Genomic DNA, 26,643 nt, shown 5'->3' with positions numbered 1-26,643 from the left:
TCCCCCAAGCTTGAACCTCTCCACTTTGCCCAAGGAAAAGTGTGGGTGAGTTCCTTCAAAGCAGGGGCTGTTCTTTGCCTCCTTTGGCACCCTCAGGTCTTAGCACAATGATTGGTACATAGTAGGTGTTTACTAAATATTAGTTGACTAACTACATGGTGCAGTGGGGGTGAGTTGGGACAATACGCATTAGCACAGGCACTAGCCAATCCAATGTTGACTTACTCAGCTGAGATGAGGGATGTTGACATTCCCTCCAGGTGCCAGGATCGGATCCAAATTCACTAGCCTCTGAGCGGAAAGGACTTAAAGAGGCCATCAAGTGAGTTCACCACCCTCATTTCAGAGGGAGTTGAGGGCCAAAGAAGGACAGAGTCCACCTGGGATCAAAACAGGCAGAAATGGTGGAGGAAAGGATTTAAACCAAGATGTTCACTAGCTTCATCACAGCTGACCATGATCATAGCCATCACAAGCTGGGACAACAAGACAATCAAAATCAAGAAACTTCTTTAGAAAAACAACAAACCCCAAATATTTATTGGAAAAAAAAAACTTTCTTACAAGTTTCCATTAAAAAAAAAGCTATTCACTGTGCCTCAGTTGTGCATGCAGAATACAAAATGACCATTGACACATTGGCATTTGGTTTTGACAAGAGACTTTTCCAATCTGGTACCAGCATTGACAATACATTTGTACATGTCACTGGGCTCTGGGACAGTAGTGGCAGGTGGGGATTCATGGAAGAGATTTTTTTAAAAAATGGTTCTGGGTATCTAATATAGTGTTCTTTGTGTCTGGTCTTGACCAACACTGACAGTAGCTCTGAAGGTGACCTGTGAAAATGTGTTACTGCATTAAAAAAGAAAGAAAAAAAGGCAACTAACAAAAAGAAAACAAATGGACAAAAACATGGAGGGAAAGATCTTTCTAGGAGGAAAAAGCACCAGTTTTCCCAAAGAACAACTCATGAAAACACCAGCTGCTTCCTATATTTTAGGAGACTATCCTCCAAGTTACCATTGGCTCTGCCAAATGCTTATAGAGAAGCAAGTGAATGTAGAGAGTGGATTAGAGGGAAAACAGTTAGGTCTGAATTATTGAGGCAACTATGACCTTTCACCTTTTAAAGTGAACTTGGTCCCATGCAATTTTTCTATTCCCTTGAGATGGCCACAATGCAAGAATGCAGGTATGCTTAATAATTTTCCCATCAGCCATCGAGAAGGAAACATCAGGGGATGTCTACATAGAGAAGACTTCCTCCTGCCTGAGAAGTCACTCAGAGGCACAGATAGACATTCAGGGGCACACACATCCATCAATATGGGGACACATATACATACAGACAGGGAAGGACTGATGAAAAATGGACCATGATCGCTAACAATATATTGGGAACAGCAGAGAGGAAATGGGCAAGAGGTGACACCTAGGGCGCTGAAGTATCTGAGTGGGTTTTGTTCCGGGCTTTCATCAGAGCTTTGGGGCATACAACTTAGCACTTATCAAGTTCAAAGAAGAGAGATAGAAACTCATTAATTTTCCTACCTCCCTGCACCATGGGTGAAGTATCATTAGGCCCATTTTACCAACCAGAAAATCAGAGGTAGAGAGGCTGCCTGAGGCTTCGGGGTGGGGGTGGGGGATTCAGCACTAGATTATCACTGCAGAGTATCTAATGTTCAGTCAGGCAAACTGACCACACCTCTAAGGGAGAAGCAAACCCAAAGATAATGACCAGGTAAACAGCTGGGGAAACAGAAATGGGGTGGGGAAAGGGGAGGAGGAGCTGGGGAGGTGTTTCTTGGTACAATTTGCAACTATGAGCAAGAGAACATTGGAATGATGTCAATCAAACATCCTTGGCAACATCTGGCAAAGCCCAGGCTAGAATGGAAGCTCCATGAGGGGAGAGGGGTTGTTTCAGCTTTGGATTTCTCCCTCACAAGTAGGCTTGGTACAGGGCCTGGCCCATAACAGGCACTTCAATTATTGCTTTAACTCAACTGAATCTTAGATCGGAGTCTAGGAAAGCTATGGAGCTTTAGACATTGCCCCACAGCTCAAGAAACATGGAAAGGTGGGGAAGGATGTATATTTAAGAGAAATAGAGCAGGGACTGGGGCCTAGTCTCAGAAAATGCTCTATTTTTTCAGAACAACCTAGATCAGGGTTGGAAAAGCTGAGAACATAAAATGAGATTAAACATCAAAAGCAAGAGAACCAGAATGCAACAAGATGGGTCCCAAGAATAGCTAGGCTGAGGAACACAGCTCCAGCACAGTGTGTGCACCTTTTCCAAGCTTAGGGTTCAAGGATTCAAATGAAGCATTTAGAGTAACCATTGCAGTCTGTGAAACTGGACTTGTAATTGATTGGGTCAAGGAAACCCAAGTCAATTTGATGAAGAAAGAGACATGAGTTTGCATGACTCAGGTCCGACTATTTTCTCTTCTCCATCAAATCCCTTTGTGGTTGACTGATTGTTCCACAAACCAAAATCATCAAAACAAAACAACTGAGAATGTAGCATACCCAGAATACCAATTCAAGCTCATCCAGGTTGTTACTATGGAATCAAATGACTTAAAAAAATTAAAATCCAACCTTTGGGATCATAGATAGGGACCTTTGAAATCATCTAGTACAAGGCCCTCATGTTACAGGGGAGGTGAAGAGACATGCAGGTAAAGACATAGCTAGGAAGTAGTGGAGTTGGGTTTTGAATTCAGAGGCCAATCTACCATCTTCCTATTTTGTTTAAAAAGGAAACATGAGAGTGAGATCAGGGCCTATTACCTACAAGGATATAGTTTAAAAAAAATTTTTTTAACAAAATGAAGTAGTTTTCCCTTTGTGTTTGCCTCGTCTTTGTGGGAGCCAACAGAGAAACATCAAAGCTCAAGGATTACATGAAATAGAGGATCAGAATTCAAGATTTCTTACTAAGGGCAGGAAATGAAAGAAGGTATAGAAATTACAAAAAAAATACATTTTAATACAAAAATGTAGGATATCATAGTCAGAAGGTCTGACTTCCTCATGATTTAAAAAAAAATGAAAACAACAATGACAACAACAACAACAACCCATATGAAGTCCTTTTTTTGTTTTCTTTTGTTTTTTCCCAAGCGGCTCTGTTCTCTTTCTTTCTGTTACACATAGTCCTTTCCACTGGAGGGTGTGGTCTTCGGGTATGGGCGAGGAGTTGGGTAAGACGTTGTTTTCTTGGGACAGGAGCAGCACAGGAGGGCACCTCCCAATAGGCACAAGGAAGCTGCCGCCCAGCCTATGAAGAGAGCCTGTCCAAACTCATACCTAAGAGGAAGCAGTGGAGTGGAAAAGGGAAAAAAACAAAACAAAAAAGAAAAAAAAGTCATTGCCCACAGAGACAACAGCAAGGAGCTGTCTGTAAAATATGCCCATTTCCTGCTCTCCCAACCCCTAACTATAAATATAATATTCTTAAACTTGTCTGTTTCCAGCCAACCCTGGGCTAGGGGGGTGGGAGAGGGAAGTAATTATTGCTTGGGGCCAGTGAAACCAATATGTTCAGAGACTTCAGCAGCTTAAGCCCTTCCTTTAGACCTTTCCAGATAAGGGCCCAAACTTTTAAATGCTCCCTAAGACACTTCCTTCTGGTTAGGACACAGCTCTTTGGGGGGCAAGTGTTCGGTGGACAAGCGGTCTGCAGCCAGCTTGGGCTTTTAAGAGCTATCCTAATTTTGTAACAAAATGAAATCTCAGTTTCAGAATGGACACCAGTGGCCACCCAGGCCAACCTCTGCCCTAGAAGATGATAATCAAGTTTTTTCTTCAAGGCATTTGATGAGGAAACATCCCAAGGAAGTCTCTTCCACTTTGGGGTAGCTCTATTGTCAAGAGGTTTTTTTCTCTGACATCAAAGCAAGACTTGGCTCTTCTCAACTTTATGCCCCTACTCTGGGTTCTGCCCTCGTGAGCCAAGTAGAACAAGTGTAATGACTCTTGTACGTGACTACCCTTCAAAGACCTGAAGGCAGGTGTTGTGTCCTCTCGAGCTCGAGTTCTCTCTGATAAGCATTCCTACTTCCTTCAATAGATTTTCATATGGCATAGACTAAAGACCTTCACTTTCATCATCCTGGTTGCTTCCTTATGGAGACTCTACACTTTGTTGCTGTCTTTCCAAGACTTCAACCTTCATAACCGTATACCAGCAGTGTCCTGAACAGGGCAGAGAACAATAGGACTAGCCTTCCCTTGTTACTGGAATAGTTCATTGGAACTTACCCACTCACCCTAAAAGAAACAAAAAACAAGTAACAAAATCTTCTATGCAGGTAAGATGATCATGGACACTGGGCTACCAACATGTCCTGCCTGGCCTGTATTTGGGAAATTTCCTCTTTGGGAGCTGCTGCCCCTGCCCTAGGCATAAGCCTAACGGGAGGAAGTCCACGCTAACTGTGAGTAGCAGAGGGGGGGAGCAAACCGGATGTTGGATTCAGAGGACTTGAGTTGGAACCTCAGGCCCACCACCGGCTTCCTCTGGGACATTGGGTGACACTTTTCCCTCTTCTCAACCAGAGGGTTGGACTAGGTGACCATTCTGATCCTTTCTAGCTCTTAATCTATAAGTTTATGCTTCAGGCTCACTTGGAACAAGGTATTAGATAAACATACATTTCTCCCTTGTTTATGTCATCTAACTTTCTTCCATTCATCTCACAGCACTTAGAAACATTAAGTCCTTAAAGTGCCGTGTATCATGTCACACATGGTGGACCCAACCCTTTGTCAAACAGTCAGAGCAAGGATTCTAGGCCCTGCCTGAGTCTTTGACCCCCTTGATTCAGCCACTCTAGGCATTTTAACCTTATTGAGTCAAGCTCATGTTGAGATCAAAAGTTTAAAACTCAAAAGACTATACTGAGCCACCTGAGCTGAGGCATTCACCAAAAGAACCACAGGATTCAGAGCTGACAGGGATTTTCAACTAGTTCCACCTATCCCTGAAAAAGGGCCCCTCAAATATCCCAAAATGACAAGCAATGGCTGGATAGCCTTTTGGAAGCTCTCCAATAAAGAGGGAGCCAATGACTCTTATCCCGCCTGCAGAAGTCTTTAATGGTTAGGAAATTTGTCCTGACACCAACCCTTAATTTGTCTTTTGTCAACCTCTCTCCATTGTTTGTGGTTTTGCTCTCTGGGGACAAGCAGAAACAGACATATCCCTCACTTACTTGGCAGCCCTTTGAATAATATCTTTGAGATGAGGTCGGATGAGGATAGAATGCAGTGGAGGTCATCACTTCTTTATTCCCTAAGTGCCTCTCAAGGAAGCCCAAGGTAGCTTTGGAGGCTGGCTTCAATAAAACCCTACTGGTCACACTGAATTTACAGTCCTCTAAACCCAAGGAAACTGTTAACTAGATATGCCTCTCTCATGTGAAATTGACTTTTTGAACCCAAGTGAAATACTTTACATCAATCCCTAACATATCAAATCTTAATGGAATCAGCCCAATCTTTTGACCTGTTAAGTATTTTTGGATTCTGTCTCTGTGCTCTATTCCAGTCTATCCCCAAGTTATTCCAGTCTAGACCCAAGTTGAACTGATGGGGGTTAAATGTTTCCTCTGGGAAATAAAGCTCTATCAGTCACCTCAGTGATAATTACTATTTCATATTTATCTCCCACAGTATGGTAGTAATAATTAGCATCCATGATGTTGTAAAGGCACATCAAACAATGTACATCAAAGATGAAGGTGTTGGGATGGCATTGTGACTGTCTGCCCTTATTAATGGTCTCCAACACCAGAGTAAGACAAACAGAAATCATCATCTTTGGAACCTGGACTGTGTAACAGACCAGAGTTTTATACAGCCTATTTTCTCCACTTAGAAGGCTTTTCATGTGTTCCTTTTACCATTTTATCACAGGTCAAACTATAAAGAAGCAGTTAGCAATCTTGAAGAATTCATCTACAAATTATAGTTGAAAATATGAGGAGGCCCTGCATCAATTGGTGTTCATAGAGCAAATATCAGAAAACTATGACCTTGATGAAAAAAAAAATGAATGGCATTACCTAGAATTGACTGGGGTCATGGGGTCATAGAACTCTCGAGCAATTCTATTTCCATACCATGCTGTGGCAACCAAGACAGCCAGACCTGTGAGAATTCACAAGGGAAAAATGGTCAATAAGGACAGAACTCTGAGAATAAACACATGCCCCACTCCACTTCCTAAAGGTCCATACCCTGCATTCTCTTGGAAGTATGATTTGACACTAGGAAAATCAAGGTATGGATGTTCAAGTTCACTTAAGGAGTTAATGATAAAATCAGCCAAAATGCTTAAGTCTTCCTACACTACCTGGTTATAAATTCATATGTTCTCTAAGACACTGCAGAGGTACCCTTTGAAAACTGGCTTTAATGACCTGAGCTGGACTGAAAAGTAAAATGTGCTTATATTTCAACTTGTAAAGTTGAATTAGATTAAACAAATAATTTCCTTATTTAAATTGGTTATGTTTTGATTTTTAGAAATTCAGACAAATAAGTCTATTTTCTTTATAGTTTCCATTGAAAGGGTGAACACTTTTTCTTTCAAATCCACATTTATTTAGGGCCAACTTCATGCCCCATATACTGTTAGGCCCTAGAGGAAATGAAAGTTTAGATGAGAAATTGCCCAGACTGGATAAACTTTACTGTATAGTATAGGGATAAGATAGAAATACCCATAATTATAATGCACATTATAACCCGCCAAATATATTTGTGTGGTACAAATGTTCGGCTCTACCTCTGGAAATACTCTGGGTTCCAAAAATGGTTCATTTTTTACCTTATCTCTCCTACAATCATACATTGATCTCACTTCCTGAACACCAGATCTAAGTCATGATGCCTCTATTTCAGCCACTTTCCCCATCTCATTCCCACCTGAAATTTAGATTCTCTCCCTGGAATCAGCCTGGGTCCTAAGAGGTGAATGTCCATTTTATCTCAATGACAATCAGACCTTCACCTGACTTCCCCTAGCACTAACTCCACAGGCCATGGCACCCTTCTCATGATCTCCCCTTTCTGTGTTGTTTTTCTCCATCAGAATGCAAGCTCCTTGAGGACAGGAACTATCTTGCTTATTGTATTTGTATCTCTATTACTTAGCATAGTGCCTTACACATAGCCCATAATAAACGGTTTATTTGTGTACACAGTTCTGTGGGGGAAGTGACGCCATTACTGGTGATGGGAGGAAGGCGATCTGTGAAGGCTTCATACAGTGCTGTGAACTTTTTTTTTTGTGAGGCAATTGGGGTTAAGCGACTTGCCAGGGTCACACAGCTAGTAAATTGTCAAGTGTCTGAATTTGAACTCAGGTCCTCCTGACTCCAGGACTGGTGCTTTATCCACTGGACTAACTAGCTGCCCCTGTGCTGTGAATTTTTAATGGAATTCAGTGACTAAATGGAGGGAGAGTGCATTTCAAACACATGGAACAGTATAAACCAAGGCATGGATGCCATGAAGATATAAGGTATGTCCTTGGCATGAGGGAATGGGAGGGACAGGTTGTCTGGTTTCACTGGATGAGAGTAGTATGAGACAAGATAAAAAAGAAGGGAGGGCAGATCCACACAGTGAAGGTCCTAGAAAGATGGAGAACAAAGGTATGAACTTTATCCGTTGTCAGTAAGAAGTTACTGAATATCTTTGAGCTGAGACTGAAATAAAATCTATACATTAGAACAATTTATCAGCCAATGGTAGTAAGCATGCTGGATTAGAAAGGAGAGAGAATTGACAAGAAGACCACTGACAAGTCCACCACAATAGTCCAGAACAATGTTAATGAGATCCTACTGTGATGGGAGGCTATAAAGGAAGAAGTAGAGAGGCAGAGATATTTAGGACAGTAGATTGAAAGAGCTTGGGAAATGACAAGTTCTTATATCAGCAACAGAGGAAAAGAGTCAAAATGAAAGGTTTCAAAAGCAGGGATCTCTAGTGAATTGGGGTAATGAAAATGCTCAAGTCAGAAGGAGGACCAGGTGGAGAGGCAGGATAAGATGCTCAGAGTTGGATCAGTTGAGGGTAAGGTAATGGGCCATCCATGGAGATAGTACCTACAAGGAGATGGAGATGTGGGTCTCTAGTTTGGAGGATGGTCCTGTCATAGAAATGAAGATTTGGGAACCATTCAACAGAGGGAATGGAGCATTGTGGCTAGAGTCGTCCTCAGAGACAAAAATTTCTGCCTGGGTCACATTGCCTACATAACCCTGAGCAAGTCACTTAATCCCTTGGTGCCCTCAGAATTTTTTTAGACTTTATATTGTTGATCTGGATGGGTAGAAGGAATCTCCTTACTGGGATCTTTCTACTGAGAGAGAATGATGTTGTGAGGGAACAAAACATGAAGGAGGAAGGGAGAACCAGGCCAAAGAGTGAACTCAAGAGTCAAACCATGCTAAAGAACTGAGAAGAAAAATAATCAGTAAAGGAAACAGGGAATGCTAAAAATCTTGGAAGAGGCCAAGGAGAATATGGTAACTCTGAAGGCCACAGATTAAAAGAGGAGGAAGAAGTTGTCCATAGTAGCAAAAGCTGCAGAGAGAGCAAGGAGAAAGAAAGTGGAAAGTATACCATTCTCTGGCTTAGGTAATGAAGAGGACAACGGTGATCATGGAAAGAAAATTGAAGTTGCTATTAAACGGTGAGGGCAGAAGCCAAATGGTAGAAGTGATAATGGAATAAAATGGGAAGTGATAAAATGGTAGCCAATATATTTGGCTATAAGGGGAAGGTAAGAAATGGGATGGGAGCCAGAGGCCACTTCTGAGAGTTCCCTTTTCTACCCTCCTCCCTCTCTCTCATCACTCAAATGCCTTTCCGTCACCCTCTACTCCTGCCTCCTATGAAGATGTGGCTTTTCTCCTTGCCATGACAAACTCTTCTCCATGTACAAGTGATCCCATTTCATATTCTCTCTAATCTTCAGTCTCTCCTTAACTATTGGTTCTTTCTATGCTGCCTATAAACATACCCACATATATCACATCCTTAAAACACTTTCACTTGATCTGACCATTGGCATCCTTCATCATCCATTTGACCAAGAGTCGCTCACTTAAACTCTCAGTTTCCTGATGTGTAAAAAGATATAACAACTCTTTCCCTGAGTTGCTTTGGGAGCCAGATCAGATATAATAGATAGAACACTCAATAAATGTCAAAGCTCACACTTTGTCCCACCAGACTTTATAGTCTTAAAATCTTCTTCTTCTTCTTCTTCTTCTTCTTCTTCTTCTTCTTCTTCTTCTTCTTCTTCTTCTTCTTCTTCTTCATTATCATTAGTGTTATCTCTCTCTGGAGATGCAATGTGCTTAGGGGCTGAGAGTAGACCTCCTGCTTCTTACTACAAGTTGGATAGAAAAGTACATGGGAAGGTGTCCAATAAACCCTTCTTGATAGTAGCTGGCACTTACACAGTGTTTTAAGGTTTGAAAAGCACTCTATAAATATTATCTCATTTTATCATCAGAACAACTCTGGAGAGGTAGGGCTGTCACCATCTCTGTTTTTTTGTTGTCATTCAGTCGTTCCAGTCATATCTAGCTTTCTGTGACCCCTTTTAGGGTTTTCTTAGCAAAAATACTGAAATAGTTTCCCATTTCCTTCTCCAGCTCATTTTACAAATGAAGAAACTGAAGGAAACATAATTAAGTGACTTTCCCAGGGCCACACAGCCTGTAAGCATCTGATGCCAGATTTGAAGTGATGAACATGAGTCTTCCTTACTCCAGGTCCAGTACTCTATCTACTGTGCCACCTAGCTGTCCCTGTTTTACAGATGAGGAAACTGATGCCCAGAGAAGTTAAGTGATTTTCTGAGGGTCACACAGTTTTTATGTCTCTAGGGAAGGATTCAAACTCAGGTGTTCTTGACTCCAAGCCCATCACTTTATCCACTCTGTCACTTAGCTGTCTCTAAAGTACTTACAAAGCTTTCAAGAACATCAAGGATCTGAAGTAGTGGAGGTCTGAGGGGAGGGCATTCTAGGTGTGGTAAATAGCCTGGGCAAAGCCATGGAGGTGGGAGGTGGAATGCCAACTACAAGGAACGGGTAACAGGACAGATTACCTGACATGCTGAGTGTATGAAGGGCAAGAATGTGAAGTAAGCCTTGAAATGTGGGCTGGGGGTCACCTGTAGAGTTCATGATCTTACCTGCCACGAGGAAAATCACCCCTCCAAAAACAGCCATTCGCATCTTCTGCACCTCATCATCTTCCATGCACTTCATACACTTCATGCCCACAGTTGCCACAAAGATGGCAATCAGTCCAAGGATGATTCCAATGACCATCAAGGCTCGGGTAGCCTGGAGGGTGCCTGAAAAGAGCAAGGGCAAAGCCTTCAGTGTTAGAGATAAGGGGGAAGGGGGAAGCAAAGCTGGGGTCAACCCAGAAAGTAACAGGAAGGTGAGCGGTGTCATTGAGTGAAGCCACATCCCTCCTTAATGGCTCCTCCCAGCTGCCCTGAGCTCAGAAGCAGATACACTGTGATTAACAAGGAATCATTGCCATCATTTGAACCTGTAATCTAGCTTTGTATTAGGCAACTGCTTAATGCCCATTAATCATCCTTGGCAATAGGCTCGTGAGAAATGCTGAGCTCCCTTAGGAACACGACTGATAATAAGAGCTAACAGTCACAAAGAGTCAGAGTAAATAACATGTATCCCCCAAGTGAGGAGGGGGTGGAAATGAGTTCTCATGGCTGGATTTGGACAGCACTATGCAATGATAGGAGGGCCAGCTTTGGAAATGGGAATACCCAGGTTCCATCCCTGTCTCTCACATCAGCTGGGAGATGTTGGGCAAGTCACTCTATGTCTCCAAGTCTCAGTTTCTTCATCTGTACAATGGACATAATAATGCCCCCCTACCTCAGAAGGTTGTTGCAAAGATCAAATGAGATAGTATAGAAAGCCTATTCTTTTTACTATAAAAAGGAGTGTTTTTTTTTAAAATACAGGCTTAGAATCTCCATTTTAAAAGTTACTAGAAGAGAAAAAGCCACAGACCAAAGCCCTACATACAATTTCCAGTGTGAAGCTGCCCTGGGCTGTATTCCCTTTCAGTAACCTTATTTCTGATCTAGGAATGACATTGCTAAGTGATGCCTGTCATGCATGTCCAGTGATGGCAAGTGATGCCAACCTTTTAGAGGTGCTGGCTAATTTACATCATTAGAGCAGAAGTGACCTCACAGTCAGGGAGGCTTGGACAGGGGCTAAATCACTGAGCATCAAAAGCTGTCACTGCTGGGAAAATAGATGGAAGCTTCATCCTTGTCTAAAGCCCAATAAGGAGCTTCCCTGCCTCAGTTATGGACTTTGCAAAAAAAGTTGACCAGGGAAAGTTAAAAGAAAAGCCTTCTGCAAGCATGGGTGAGGAGGAGTTGGATGCATGTGTACCTCTCACAATTCCAGCCCTCACTTCCTTACCTTTCTAGCCTCAAGTCCTAATTCCTTTTGTTAATGGGGTGAGATGGCTAAGACGTACATTGATGAGATGACAGAACTGCTGGGGGATTTGTACAAGGAAGAAATAAAGGACTCCTCATTCAGCATCTTCCACACCTGGCCAAGAAAGATAGTGGACAGCCTCTTTCTCTTCCTTTAGCCTTAGGAATTTCTGATTCATATTGTAAGGAATACATCTGGACCTAGGATGGGGACAACGGAAATTCTGCCCAGGCTGTTGCACTGTGCAGGGACAGAGGAAGCCCATTTTCCCTCTGGCAACTAAAATATGTATATCTCCACTAGTGGTCCTAAACAGGCTTAGGTTACCTAAGACAACTGTCTTCAACCCCTTGAATGACCACATCTGAGACTGACCCACCTTCTATACCACAATTCCAATTTCCCTTCCCTCTCCCTCCCCCCTTGCTCCTTTCCCCCACCCAATTAAACTAAATCTTCTGAGCCAAGAACTCTGAACTACAATTCTGTTCACATTCTTTTCTTCTTAAAAAACAAACAAGAAAAACTCTCATTTTCCCTATTAATAACTACTCTCTATTGTAAAAAAGGGGAAAAAGTAATGCAATGCCTCATTTTTCACATATACATATCCACATTTTATTCTCTCTCTCTCTCTCTCTCTCTCTCCCCACCCCCCTCTGTCTTCCAAGGTATTATTCTTTCCAAATTTATTACTGGTTCTGTTTTGATACTGAACACCATCAGCAACTCCTTTTCAGCAAGGCCATGGGTGCTTTCCTGTCCTGCCTGATGAAATACTTTTGAAACTCAGTTAATTATCTGTGTTGACCTAATAGGAAACTCAACATACAAGTTCTGGTCACATTTCTTGGTCTGAGCGCTGGCAAGGCAGACACAATATTCAGGGAGCATGGACTTAGCAGGTGTTGAAATTCTTGCTATCATCTTCAGAGAGTACCTTCCATAGAATCCAACCATGTCAACACCTCCAGACTGAAGTGAGGACAGGAAAGTACCGGTAACCCCCCTGTGAAGTCAGCAGCCTTCCCTCCACATGGCTAGAACAACACCTGAGGGTGTGGGGTTCCTAAGCCAAAGGACCTGGCGTGGGCCACTTTGTCACGGAATCAGAACAGAAGACTGGTATCATAATTAGGGAAAATCCAATTTCAAGCTACAGATCTTTGTGGCCATGTGTGCATTCCCTGTCGTTTGTTTCTTTTTTTCCAATGAGACATCCATATATGATACAAAGTAGGCACTTGACTCAATCATCTCACTGTTACTGTAGTTTTCTCAGCTGAGGACTATAATTCTAGATTTGAGTGAGTGAAGACCTACTCATTTCAACAGGGCCACACCTTGATTGATTCCCATCTCTCTCTGCCTCCCAGAAGACATAGCTCCAAAAGTCCAGGCATGGCAGAAAAGCACCTATGGCATGCATTTCTGGAAACTGCTACTTAAGTCAGAGTACTTAAAGAAAAGGATTGAAAGATAATATGGGGCATTTGGGACCTCCTATTATCTTTAGAGCTGGGGAATTAAGAAAGAAGGAGTTGAAGACTTTTTCATGGAGAGTTCTTTTAACTCTACCAAATGAAGCAAAATTTGGACTTGATAAAAGTGGAGAAGTTAAAAATCTATTTAAAATGCAAACTGTATGCATTTTTTTATACTGGAAATTGAAATATCTTCTAAATTGACCATTCAGGAAAATATGTGCATCCCTAGGGATTATGCCCCTTCCCTCTCTTTGTTTTGTTCTGCAAGAAATGGCTTTACAGCCCAACTACTAGTGTAGGAAAATACTGAAGACTTCAATGGAAACCGAGGAACTTCTAGTAATCTGCTTTATAGCATCAAGGCCAAGGCTCTTTTTGGTTCCTTTCTTTGACCCTGGGAACATTTTTGCCCTGAGATGTTTTTTCTTGTTTCAATAAAATTGAATTTTCCGTCTAAAAATGTGCTCTGCCAATCCGTCAGGCATTCTATGATCTCATGGATATATGTATTCACCCAGTGGTCAAGCTCCCAAGGCATCTATATCTTCTCATCTCCTGTCGCTCTTGCTCATCTCCTTGAATCAGGGAAGACTGAACTGACCCTAGTGCCCAGAGTCTAGGTTGTATTGAGTTCTAGTTCTCCAAAAATCACTGAAACCTGCCATAGGAGATCAGCTGGGGTCACTGTCAACCTGAAAGTGCAAGAAAACCACTTCCCTACAGAAATAGAAGGAATTTTCTTAATTTAGTCAGCTTTCCTATAAAGGAAATCTTGGAGCAGAGAAAGTTGTTGTGTAGGTTAGTTATGGAGAGCTTCTTGAACCATGTGACCCAAGTTGGAAGGAAAAATTAACATTACACTACAGTGAATATTACATTAGTTTTCCTCAGAACTCACAGTCATGTGAATATCAAACTTTACATGTTGGGTCTAAGCTTTCTTCATGGCCTGGAGGGAAGCACCAGTGTTCTGGTTCTAAACCCTCAAGGATCTTGTCTTGTCTGTGTGCTAATTGCCATTGGCTGCAGTTAGAAGATTGCTGGTAAACCTTAGGAGGAATGCCTTGCCAACTAGGATGTTTTCCCTACCAGAGGCTACTTCCCTGATATTTTAGAACCAAGAGGTGGCTTCTCTGATGGAAGGAAAGTCTGAAACAATCCATTCTATCCTGTGGCTTCTAGACACGTGTTTATTTCCGTAGGAAACTTGGCCTTCGAAAGACTATCCAATCCACTAAAGACTTGGTCATCTCTGTTGAATGTCCAGCACCATGCTAATCCTTTAGTGTGAAGATTTAAAAAAAAGACAGACACACTGCCCTAAGGAGTAGCTGAGTGAAGTGGTGGATAGAACACTAGCCCTGGAGTCATGAAGACCTGGGTTCAAATTTGGCCTCAGACAATAGGAAGGCAAGCCAGAGGGCACAATGTTTTGTCCCCAGGATAACACATAGTAAATACTTAAGTAAGTGTTTGCTAATTAATTGAGAGTAGAGCACCAGCCTCACCATGAAAGTGAGTAAACTGAGGCCTAGAGAGGGGAAATGATGTGTAGAAAGTCACCCAGCTCATGAGAGAACCAGGCCTCCCAATCTTCTATCCCATGTTCTTTCCACAGCAAAACACCACAACATTACCTCAGGAAAGATGCCCTGCCATTATCTTTTTTTAATTTTAATTTAATTTTATTATTTTTTTTGTGGGGCAATGAGGGCTAAGTGACATGCCCAGAGTCACACAGCTAGTAAGTGTCAAGTGTCTGAGGCCGGATTTGAACTCAGGTCCTCCTGAATCCAGGGCCGGTGCTCTATCCACTGAACCCTGCCATTGTCTTTAAGGAATCATTTCTATGATTTCTGGGGCACGGGCCTTCACTAAACAATTTAAAAGTGCCCTGGCCCTCAGATACTTAATAGCCAGAAGACCCTGATCACATTAATTAACTTTTTTTTTTTGCCTCTGTTTCCTCATATTTACGTTGTTTTTGGTTTTGATTTTTTTGGCAGTGAAATGAGGATTAAGTGACTTGCTCAGGGTCACACAGCTAGTAAGTGTCAAGTGTATGAGGTTGGATTTGAACTCAAGTCCTCCTGAATCCAGGGCCAGTGCTCTATCCACTGTGCCATCTAATTGCCCCCTGTTTCATCATATTTAAAGTGAGATAATAATAGCATCTCCCACCCAGGGGCATTGTGAGGATGAGATATTTGAAAAATACTTTGCAAACCTTAAAGAGCTATATACTTTCTAGTTCTTAATATTAAAATAATAATTATTATTGGTGCTTTTCCATTCTGAACCCTCTCCAAGTTTTCTACCTTTTACTAGTTGCAGACCCTTGAAATGAACTCAGCACAATGACTCAGGAACATTAGCCTCCAGGGGAAACAGTCACAGACTGGCCAGACAGGTTGGGGAACTCCAACTTCTATCCGGGGCACTCAGCATTGGGAGTTGTCTTTGGATTCCCCCTCCCCTCCATGAGTCAGGCCTTTGGAGATAGGGCCTCACAGACAAAGCCAATAAACCCACCCGTAGTGCTCAGAGCACTCTTGGTCTACCACCGAGCTCAAATGGAAACCTCAGGAAGACAATGAATTCTGGCCCATGACCAGAAACATTGTGTAAATAGTGTTCGTATTTATTTATTTGTCTATTGTATCCCCCAGCATACAGCGATTGACTTGAGAATAGGGACTGTTTTTTGTCTTTCTTTGTATGCCCAGTGTTAAACACCAAATGCTTGTTGCCTTCACTTAATCTTCTCTCCCAAATGATTAGTCTCTTAAAATCTTTGTAAGTAAAGATTGAGGAATCGAGACCAAGTCAATTAAATAAATACTTTAAAGCACCAACTAAGGTAAGGACATTCTGTTCCATGTTTGGGAAACAAGTACAAAACTGCAAAGCTCCTGTTGTCGTATATGGGAGGAGAGATGCATAGAGGCGTGTATATTGACAAATATAATCCAATGTAGGAGAGAGGCAGGAAGCCAGTCAAAGTGCCCTAGAAACTCTGAGGAGATTATGATAGGCTCACAGATAGAGAGCTGTGAAATCAGAGCTCATATGTCCCAATCCTTTCATTTCATAAGTGGCCAAACTGAGGTCTAGAGAAGTTAGGTGATTTTGTCCAAGTCATATGATGAGTAAGTAGTAGTAGTAGTAGTAATAATAATAATAATAATAATAATAAAATTAACATTTATACAGCACCTTACAGTGTGCAGAACATTATACACATTTTTATTTCTTTCAATGGCCAGAATGAACCCAGGTCCTTTGATTTGCAAACACAGTGCCCTTTCTGAGTTATTTGGAACTGGGTCTGCCATTTTGTTTAATGTAGGTAAAGTGCTGGAAAGGGAAGGCAAGGGTATGATGTGGTAGTTATAGTCAAATATTTGAAGAATTTGAATAATTGAAGGGATTAGTCTTGTGTTCACTTGGTCCACAGGGCAGAGGTTGGAGCAATGGTAAAAGGTAAAATGAGGGTGATGTTTGCTCAATATAAAACTGCCTTAATGATGGACTTTGTTAACATGTTGCTGGTTTTGAAGCAGAGGCTAGACAGTAACTACTCATCGGGGATACTGATGTGGGGACTCAGGATGAAGTATCCTTCTGACAAGATGGTGCCTGAGTTCCCTTTCAGCTCTGAGATCTTTAATGAAGTGTTGGTGTCACTCCATTCCTAAGACTTCTTGAGGGAAAAAAGGACAAATTCTTTCTTGCCTGTTTTCAATGTTTTCTGAACAGGAAAGAGAACCTTACAAATCCTTCCACCACATGCTCTACTGAACTGATTGTCAGGACTGTGGAGCTTCCTGTTTTGAAAGGAAGGACACCTTTGTGGATGGCCTTCCATTCACTGAACAGGGAAATGGCATCCTGTTCTATGGTCTGGCCAGTCTGCTCTGAGTGAGGGAGGCCTTCTCAAGGCTATTTGATAGGTTTAGAAAGGTCTGCGATAGGGGCTTCAGGACCAAAGCCTGGCCCAGCTTTTATTTCAGGCTCTGACCTTTGTCAAAAGAGAAATCTTCTAGAATAAAGACATGAGGCGAAACCCCCTAAAAAGTGCTATTTCAGGAAAGGTAAGTGTAAAGCCTGACATGGTAAATTAAGGGGGTTCCCAAATTAGAGAATTCTTTTTAAACCTCAGCCATGTGGATCCATCCAATGTAAGCCTGGAATGTTATCCCCATGGCCTCAGGATCTATATTCTGCTTTAGAAAAACAAAACAAAACAAATTTCGAATTATCCCTTTAAAATTTTAAGTCCACAAGCTTAGCTCAGAAATAATACCTTCAAGCCTGGCCATATGTGGTCCTGGACAGAGGATATACTCTTCCCACCCCTGCCTTGTTTAGGGCACCAGAACATGGTGACATAAAAGATAAGATGTAACCAGAGTAACATGATTGTATTGTATAACCTCTATCTGCTTGCTTGCTGGCTTCAGGAAAGGGGGGGGAAGAAAAGGAGGGAGAAAAATGTGGAACTCAAAATCTTACAAAAATGAATGTTGAAAACAATCTTTACATGTAATTGGAAAAAATAAAATATTATTACAAAAAGATTTAAACAGAGACTAAGAAGTTCCTGGATTTATTATTCTATAGGAAATTTTAAGGTGGAAATTTAATCTAGTTGTGAAAATGTCATGTTTTCTGAACAGCCTTCATCATGGGCTTAAATTATGTGATGAATTTGATAGATGAAGCCCTTTCAAATTGAAAAGGCACAGCAGATGGGCAGAGAGGAACTTGGTTGGATAGTTTTCTATGGGATGGATCCCCAGGGAAATATATCTGGAACTAAATGGGGGCAGGGTTGGGGGAGCATAAATGGACCTTCTGTAGAGCTCATTATTCTGGTCCTAATTCTAGGCACTGTTCTGGAGTCTGTCACAGGATCAGCCACTTAGTAATGGGCCTCAGTTTCCTCTTTCAGTTTTCAGAGAGGATATGGATAAGAGGGAGAGCCATCAAAACAGCACAAACAGAATTGCTGAGAGCCTTCAGGCTGGACCATATGTAGACTAGCTAAAGGTACCGGGAACGTTCCATTTGCATACAGGAAGACTTGGGGAAGGCTTGGGAGATAGGACCAGCGATTGCTTCCTTCAAAGATGGGAAAGGTTATTTAGGGAAGAGCATTTTCAATCTTGGCCTCCATGGGCAGAATGTAAAACAATGGGGAATTGGGGATTGGTTTAAAACAAAAACAAACAAACAAAAAATAAATAAAAAACAAATTTAGGCTTGAAGACAAGGGGAAGGGAATTACCTTTCTAGTGATTAGAATGATTCTAAAGTGGAGTGAGCCACTTGAGAGAAAGTGAGTTCTCCTTCATGTCAAGCATTTAATCAAAGCCATTGCTTAAGTAAGACATAGTAGAATTCATTTTCCAGTCTGGGTTGATCAAGATGCTATCAAAGTCCCCTTCTACTCTAAGGTTCCATGATCATGGGATTTAGAACCAGAAAAGACCTTAGAGTAAATCTAGTTTCCCCTGTGCCCATTTGACAGATGTAAAAACTGAGAACCAGGGGAATTAAAAATGCTTTGGTTCAATTCACAGAAGAGCCTAGAGCCAGGATGCAAACCTATTTTTTTCATAGCTCACACTCATGCCCTTTTATTTTGTAAAGTGAAGAGATGACTCTGAGAGTACAATTTTCATTCTTCAAATTGTATTGTATTTACTGATCATCCTCTATTTACTCAATAGAAGTTTTTTGAGGGCAAAGGCTGTTTTATTTTGGTCTTCATATTTTAAAAGCCTAACAGAATGCCTCATTTTACCACAGATGCAGAAAGTAAGAAAGGGACTCATAGGTTCTTCATAAAAGTCTTTGGAATGGACTCAGTCTTCGCAATCATTGGTGTCAGTTGCCCTAGAGAAGTCTAGCTGGGATCTGCCCAAGCTAAGCCTGTTTCTCACAGGTCACTCTGCAGGTGTCAGAGGAATTCAGCTTCAGAGCATTATATTGATCTTGCTTGCATTTGGACTAAGAATCTCAAGGTTGAAGACAAGCAGAATCCATTTTTGTACCCTTAACCTAAAGACATATTTGAGTGTGTGTGTGTGTGTGTGTGTGTGTGTGTGTGTGTGTGGTGATAGTTGGTTTTAAAGAAAAACAGGTTTTCAAAAGGGCTAGCTAGGAAGTGAAAGAAAAAAAAATGAGGCAGGTGTTAATTACTCCTACCCAAACACAGAAAGATGAGCATGGAAGTATCAGGAGTTCCAACTCTGAGGACACAAGAAGAGTTGGCTATGAATATGCAGTGGTGTGGCACCGTATTTTGTATACTATCCAAGTTCAAGCCAAAATGCAGGGCTGTCCTTTCTTCCTCATGTAGGATAATTCCCCCATTGCAAATAGGGATTCATATAACCCCAAACCTTACATGGGGCAATGCTGGCTTCCTCCAACTTCCTTTTTATTTTTTGGTGAGGCAATTGGGGTTAAGTGACTTGCCCACAGCTAGTGGGCACATAGCTAGTAAGTGACAAGTGTCTGAGGCCAGATTTGAACTCAGGTCTTCCTGACTCCAGGGCCGGAGCTCTATCCACTGTGCCACCTAGCTGCCCCTGTTCAACTTTCTTTTACTGAAGCCTCTGGATAGAATGACTCAAGAATGATTAAGACCATTTGAGTCTCATGGGTAGAAGTGGTCCTGTCCAAGTGGGAGGGGATTTCTTCCAAGTCAGTGGGTGCCTTAAATGGGGAAGGACGTGGGATAGCAAACCATTTTTTCAGGAAGTTCAAAAACCAATTTGGCAAGAGAGTTGTGATTTCACTGATCCAGGTTACTTCCTTTAGTGGGACAGATCTAAATGATCCGTGCATGAAACTAGTGCCTTTCTATGTTATACAATCATGTACACTGGTCACTCAAAGGTTCTATAACAGAATCAGTTTAAGGAACTCCTGGTGTGGGAAGTCCCTTCCCCAACACACAGGGACAACCAGTTTAAGGCTCAGGTAATAAATGTTAGGGACTTCTTTGGAATGCTCAGAGGTTAAGTGACTTATCCAAAAGGTGAGATTTGAATCTAAGCCTGACACAAAACCCAGCACTCCATCCATTCTGCTATGTCGCTCCCTTCTTTTTTCTCCATCTTCCCCCTTCTGATTTAGACACAGAGAAAGCAGCTGCTTCTCAATTAGGTCTGCTTCCTCTCCTCTAACTCTTTCTCCACCTCAGAGGCTACATAAACCTTACCAATTCCCCTCACCCCTTCCAAGCATGGTAATTAGTGATTATAGATCTCTTTATCAAATAGCTATATCCTGAAAACCAAGACTTGGATGAGACTTGAAGACTGGCACATTGGAGTTAGAAGAACCCGAGGTCTAATACTGTCCCTGATGTTTCTTATCTATGTGATTGTGTACAGTTTACTTAAACTCTCTGGGCCTCAGTTTCCCCAGGGTGTGAACCTAGATAAATATTAGGATTTCTTCCAGATCTGAATCTTTGATCCTATGACAACTTAGCATTTAGATGTGAACCCTCCATCTACCTTCCTATATATTCCTAATTCCTAATATAGCCTAGAAGAATCTGGTCCCCCCCCCCCCCCGGACAGAGCTGCAGAACTAGGAAAACTACTGATCAGACCTTGGTGGAGCCTGATATCACAGTAAGAAGGTACTTCTGGGAAACCACACTGCCCACATCTATGTGTTCTAAGCACACCCACTCATGTGCATCCCCAAAAACAAGTTAAACCAAAAAGGAAGCTTTCTATTCAATACACCAAGCTGGAGGACCACAACCCAAGGCAGGTCTGGTAGTGAAGAAGATGAGGATGGTTACAGGACCTTCTTAACTGAGGGAATATTGGTCTGAGATTTGGCTAGTAAGTGAGCATTGATCCAACAAAAGAACCCTGCATAACACTTCCCAAAGAATTCAAAAGTTCCATGGCTTGGAAGATTCAGTAAATCAACATATTTATTAAATACCTACAATGCGCCAGGCTCCGGGTCAAATATTTGTTCCTTCACTCCATAGAAATCCCTGCCTTTTACAACAGAGAAAAATATGTCTACTGGGCAAGAGAGAGCTCCAAAGCTGGGAGTTGATCTTGGCTTTAATTATTAAGGACTAGATTCTACATCTTTGGTGAAAAAGGGTAAAGAAACAGGTGATGCCAACAAAGAAAAAAGGCAAAACCGCCTCTCTATGGTATCCAGTCAATGTGATCCTCATCTTTGTCTCTGTTTCAGATACTGTGAAGTCTCAGAGTGCCAATTCCTCCAAAAAGATTTTCTGATTAAAGTCATGAGTTCCAAGGGCTCCAGAATACTGACTACTTTACCCAAAACTAATTTCCTTTCTTCCTCATAATGAAGATACAATAAGAGAGATACTGACCTAATAGAGTCATGTACCAGTATGAAATCCTAGTGCAGAGCATTGAAAGTTTATTCCACTTTGGGTGGACTCCCAGGCCAGGAGCTTATGAGGACTCCCTCTATCCTGAGTGATGGTAAAAGCTCCTTCTGAAGCTCAACAAGGCTATAGCCAGAGGCCTCACATCTTGTGGAAGAATCAGCCTACAAATGACCCATTTCATCAGGAACTCAGCCAGTTATTCACAGCTGGTCTTTTTTCCTTTCTAGAGATTAGGAACCTAGAGCCACATTCCCCACTGAATCATAGACAGAGAGAGTTATCTGTAAAAAGTAGGTGATGGCTCCATCCCCAGGTAAAGAAACTGAAGAGACAGAAATTGTCTTATCTGGTGGTATCAGATGCCTCATGGAGAGGAAGGGACAAAGGCCTTGGAAGTTAAAGGAGGCTCTCTTCCCTTGGAATCAGCTTCCAACTTGAAGGGTCTCCTGTGTACCATGCCCAATCCTTTAGAAAAGCCAAAATCTTATCCTGGAGATAAAGAAAACAATGACCCCAAAACAGATAACTAAGAAGGGGAGAGAAAGAGGAACTCAAGTAGACCTCAATAGCTTTCTTACAACATCTCTTAAGAAGCATAACTGGAAACACAAAAGTTAATTCAGAGAGACACGAGCTATCACAAAATTTGGGAGTCAGAAGGACCTGCAGAGAACAATTTAACCTTCTCAGTCTACAAATGGGGAAAATAGGAGAGGGACAAGAATTGTTCCATAACCACATAGCTGGTAAAACCAGACAGGAAGGGCTTGACCCTGAGTTCAGGTACCAAGGTTTCCCAGCTGCATCTTGATGCCTAAAATGCCTTGGGGTATCCTCATTTGGGGATTTAAGGCCAACACCTAACAATACTGTTCAGTTAAAACTCAAATGAAATCCAATTACATCAGGTAGTCTTATCTTAACCTGGAGTCTGTGAAATTGTTTTAAATATTATAGCGATAACTCTATTGTAATTGGTTTCCTTTTAACCCTCTATTTTATGTATCTAAAACATTATTCTGAGAATGGATCTCTCTCTCTCTCTCTCTCTCTCTCTCTCTCTCTCTCTCTCTCTCTCTCTCATTCATACATACACACACAGACACACACACACAGAGAACTAATTGCCCCTGCTTTTGAAAACTTTGTTGCTAAATAGTTAGCAGAAAAATTCAAGAAAATAGACACATCAAAACAGTAACAGGTGCCTCCAGAAAGAGCTGCTATGATGAATCAGAGAACACCTGTCTGAAGGCAGACACTCATCACCCTACTCTTTAGTCTCAGAGACCAAAAGGACCAGTCCTCACGTGTCTGTGGGAATCCAAAGGCTAGGCTCTTCATTACCAGACAGGGGCCAAAGTATAATTACTGAAGCTCTAGACTGCTGACAAGCCCTTGACAAAATCAAAAGAAAAGACCCAAAGGAGACACGGAAAGCAGCCAGTGTCCATAGGCTGGAGATGTCAGGCTGGGAGGAGGAGCCAGGATAAGAGCAAAGCCCCCAGAGGAAGGAGACCCACATCACTCAGTTTAATGGCAGCATGTGTTTTAAGGGGCCATAAGATAGCTGACCTTTACATATTTGTTAAGGTTTGCAAATTAATATATGTGTGTGTATACCTAAATAACTACACACACATATCATTTGAAGGAATGTATTTGAGTGGAAAGAATGCTGACTCTGAAGTCAGCAGACCCAGGTCCAAAGCTCCCATTAGCTGGGTGACGATCTTGGGCAGGCCCCTCACCTTTTGTAGGCTCAGTTTCTTCTTCTGATAAAGCAGTAGTTCCCTTTGTATGGGTACAGATGGACAAACCCTGGGAGGGAAGTGCTCTTATTATTCCCATTTATCAATGAGAAAACTCTAGCTCACTGAGGTGACTGGACTTCCCCTGGATCATACAGTTAATAATTATCTGAAGGAGGACTGGAACCTCAAACTTTCTGACTCCAACTCTGTTGCCCTCAAACCCAAACTGCTAAAGTTGCTCCCTTGCAGGAGGCAAAGGACAGTGACATAGTCCATCCTATTAAAATGGGGGAGGATTCATTCCAGGGAGAGGCTTCCAATTAATATGACGGTTTAGGCCAGCACTACTCCCAAAGCTGGTTGGCGGCAGCCCTCAGGACAGAGTGGGTTGGCAGGCCAGTCCTAGAGTTGCTTATGGAGAGCAATGTCTAAGACACCTTTCTTCAGAAGCCATTACACACAGCAACCATAAAAGGGGCTGGTGGCTCAGTGGGCATACCCAGGCAATGACTCAGAGCTACTGAAGGCAATGGAAATTCCACCACTGACATAAAGGCCCCAACCAAAGGTCCTTAACTCCTCCCCTTCCTAGTCACCTCTTTGCTCATTGCTAGGAATGAGGAGAGTTCATGCTGCAAACAAACCCCATTTCAGCAGGAGACCCTTGTGGAATCCAAATCTTGTTGGCTCCCTAGAGAAGAGGTTCCCCTCCCCTCCCCCACTCCTCCCAGGAGTATTAATCAGCTCTGCAAACTAGATGTGTCCAATTCCTAGGCATCGCTTTTGAATCAAAGGTGAGGACACAGGGCAGCTATTGGAATTGGCTCAAAATCTCTAGTCCCCTTTCCTTGTGAACCTTCCATTTCTGATTGCAGTGGAACGCTCTTAAACTAAGGTGTCATCCCCTCTTTTCTGCCCCATATCCCATCGGGACCTGCGGCCTCCTGGTGGAGACCTTGGCCAAACCCTCAGAGCTAACCTGAATTCCACCTGAAATAGGCGGGTCCCCATCCCCTTTAACTTAGCAAAGAAGAGACCTGGAGTTAACAGGCCAAGGAAAACACAGCCTGTCCCAGGCCAAAGTCAGCAGAGGGCTGACAAAAGCTCAACCCCGAAAATCTCCAACTCTTCCAGAGGCTGTCTCTCACAGGCAAAAATATGTTTGAGGAACAAGAACTGCAAGAGACCTTGGAATTCACACTGCAATCTTTTTGCAGATGGGGAAACTGAGGTTCAACTTGCTCCAAGTCAATATGGCAGTCAAGGAACACAAGGCACCTACTACGTTCCAGCTCGAGCTTAACAGGTGGTCAGAGCTGACTGGAAAACTCAGAAATACTGCTCCACCCCTACCCCATCCGCTGCTTCTCTTTAGGCCACCTCTCCTACATGGGCTGAAACTGGCCCTCCCTATACTTCCCGAGCACAGCCACCACCGGCCACCCAGCAGCAGCAGCTACGCCGAGTCCCCTAGAGGCCGCCGGGACAGAGGGAGCCCCGAGTGCCCTACGCGCCTTCCCAGCCCCCCAGGCCCGTGCAGCCCAGCCCCGAACTTACTGCTCAGGTTCAGGAGCGAGTCGAACACCTTGCACTGGATCTGGCCCGTGCTCTGGGACACGCACGACATCCAGAGGCCCTCGTAGATGGCCTGGGCCGTCACGATGTTGTCCCCCGCGTACGAGGAGATCTTCCACTGGGGCAAGGCGGTGCTCACGATGGTTCCGATCCAGCCCAGGAAGGCCAGGATGAAGCCCAGCAGCTGCAGCCCCGCGTTGGCCATGCTGGCGGCCCGCCGGCCTTCCGGCGCCCCCTCCTCGCCTGGCTAGCTCCCGGGCTCCGGACTCCCGCCCCGTCGGGCCGGGGGCTGAAAGAAAGGCGGCGGGGATGGGGCAGAGCTACGAAAGGCGGCCGCTCCGCTCCCTGCGTTAGCTCTCCCGGGCTTCGGTGGGCTTGCTCAGCGATCGCTTCCAAGGGCGATCGCTCCTTAGTGGGGCTTGGGGGAGCCTTTCTTCTGGGGGGCTGGCTGGACAGTGGGGGCGATCCTGCCCGGGCCTCCGCTGTTCTGGGGGGTCGCAGCCGCTGTGGGGGCCGCTGCTGTCTCCGGGGAAGCTGCGGCCGCGGGCTCCGAGCACCTGCACTGAGACACCTCCCCCGCGCGCCCTGCAATTTAAATGGGTCCCGCCTCTAAGTCCAGCCGCCTGGCGGTTTCATAGGAACGCACAGCTCTGATCTCTCCCCCTGGGAGAAAGAAAGAGCGAGATCTACAGCGAAAGAGGGAGGGGGCGAGGGCGAGGGAGAGAGCGAGGGCGAGTCACCTGCCTGCTGGTTGAGGCGGCCACGCAGCCCCACAAGTATGCTCTGCTTGCAACATGGGAAAAATTCCCTGGTGGGGACCTGCCCCGGCCTTGGCGCCCTGCCCTTTCCCCAGGGACGGTCAGGTGCTCCCAACTTTTCTTTTTGAAAGGTTATCAGAAACGGAACTGGGGCGCTCTGGTGCCAGCCCCCTTGTGCCCTCCCCCCCCCGTCCCCTCTTTCCTCGGGAGCTGGGGAGTGGGGATCGTTCCTTAGATTAACTGGCTGTCTAACAACACAAAACCCGAGAAGGAGAAAACAAAACCCAGGCCAGTGTCGATCGTGGGAGGCGCCTGTCCCTGGCCAGGAAAAGCTTCCATCCCGGGCCTGTGATAGAGCCCCAGGCTCCCCTCGCAGCTGGGAAATCGGCCCGAGGTGCGCAAACCGAGAGTCCAGGGGCAAGTGGAGGAGCCGGGAAAGGGACAGATATTGATTAAGCCTGGGAGGAGCCGAGCTCTGTAATTTACAAGCCCCGGAGGTAAAGGAAGGGAAAGCACTGGAACTGGCGGCCCTCCCAGAGCTAGCTCTGCCTCCAGCTCTTCTTGTTCTGTTCTGCGTGCCCTCTTTAGACATGTCCCCTTCATTCCCCGGGCCTCAGTTTCCACATTTGTAAAATGAAGGAATCGGTGCAGCTGGCTCCCGTGGGCCCTTGCAATTCTAATCTGGAATTCCGTGTTCTCATAACTCCATGTCTAAGCTCTCCTCAAGCCCTGAATCCTATGATCCTGCTCTGGGACAGGGGGGTGGGGTGGGGGGTGGGGGTCATTGTGGATGAGCAGGGCCAAGTGGGCTCAGTTCAGATTTCATTCCCCAGCCAGCCCTCAGGAAAGGGTCACGTGCTTGCACCCAGCTCGCCTCAGGTGCTCGGATACTGATCTGGATGGACCAGCACAGAGGATCTAACCTTTGCAGTTTCCATTCTAGTTTGGAACTAGATTCTTTGATCCAAAACATCTCAACCCAACAAGCATTTGTTAAGTGCCTACTATGCACCCAACAACCCCTGACCTCAAGCAGCTTAGGTAATGTAGGGAGAATCCTGCCAGTAGTCATCAGTGCCCTCACCCTTTCAGAACCTGAGGAAATGGACCTTC

General features: G+C 43.8%; 1 protein-coding gene across 1 annotated transcript; it reads right to left on the bottom strand.

Annotated features, from left to right (window-relative positions):
- Positions 1–508: 508 nt before the first annotated feature.
- Positions 509–25,318, bottom strand: CLDN1 (claudin 1). The gene is made up of 4 exons (XM_043998291.1): positions 24,755–25,318; positions 10,241–10,405; positions 6,084–6,168; positions 509–3,324 (listed from the first exon to the last, which is right to left on the bottom strand). The coding sequence occupies exons 1-4, from the start codon at positions 24,975–24,977 to the stop codon at positions 3,162–3,164; spliced, it is 636 nt and encodes a 211-aa protein (XP_043854226.1). The 5' UTR covers positions 24,978–25,318; the 3' UTR covers positions 509–3,161.
- Positions 25,319–26,643: the final 1,325 nt, after the last annotated feature.

Source organism: Dromiciops gliroides, chromosome 3 (assembly GCF_019393635.1).
Source record: "Dromiciops gliroides isolate mDroGli1 chromosome 3, mDroGli1.pri, whole genome shotgun sequence".
NCBI classification, from domain to species: domain Eukaryota; kingdom Metazoa; phylum Chordata; class Mammalia; order Microbiotheria; family Microbiotheriidae; genus Dromiciops; species Dromiciops gliroides.
The sequence above is the reverse complement of the archived record's forward strand: the minus strand, read 5'-3'. Positions and strand labels throughout refer to the sequence as shown.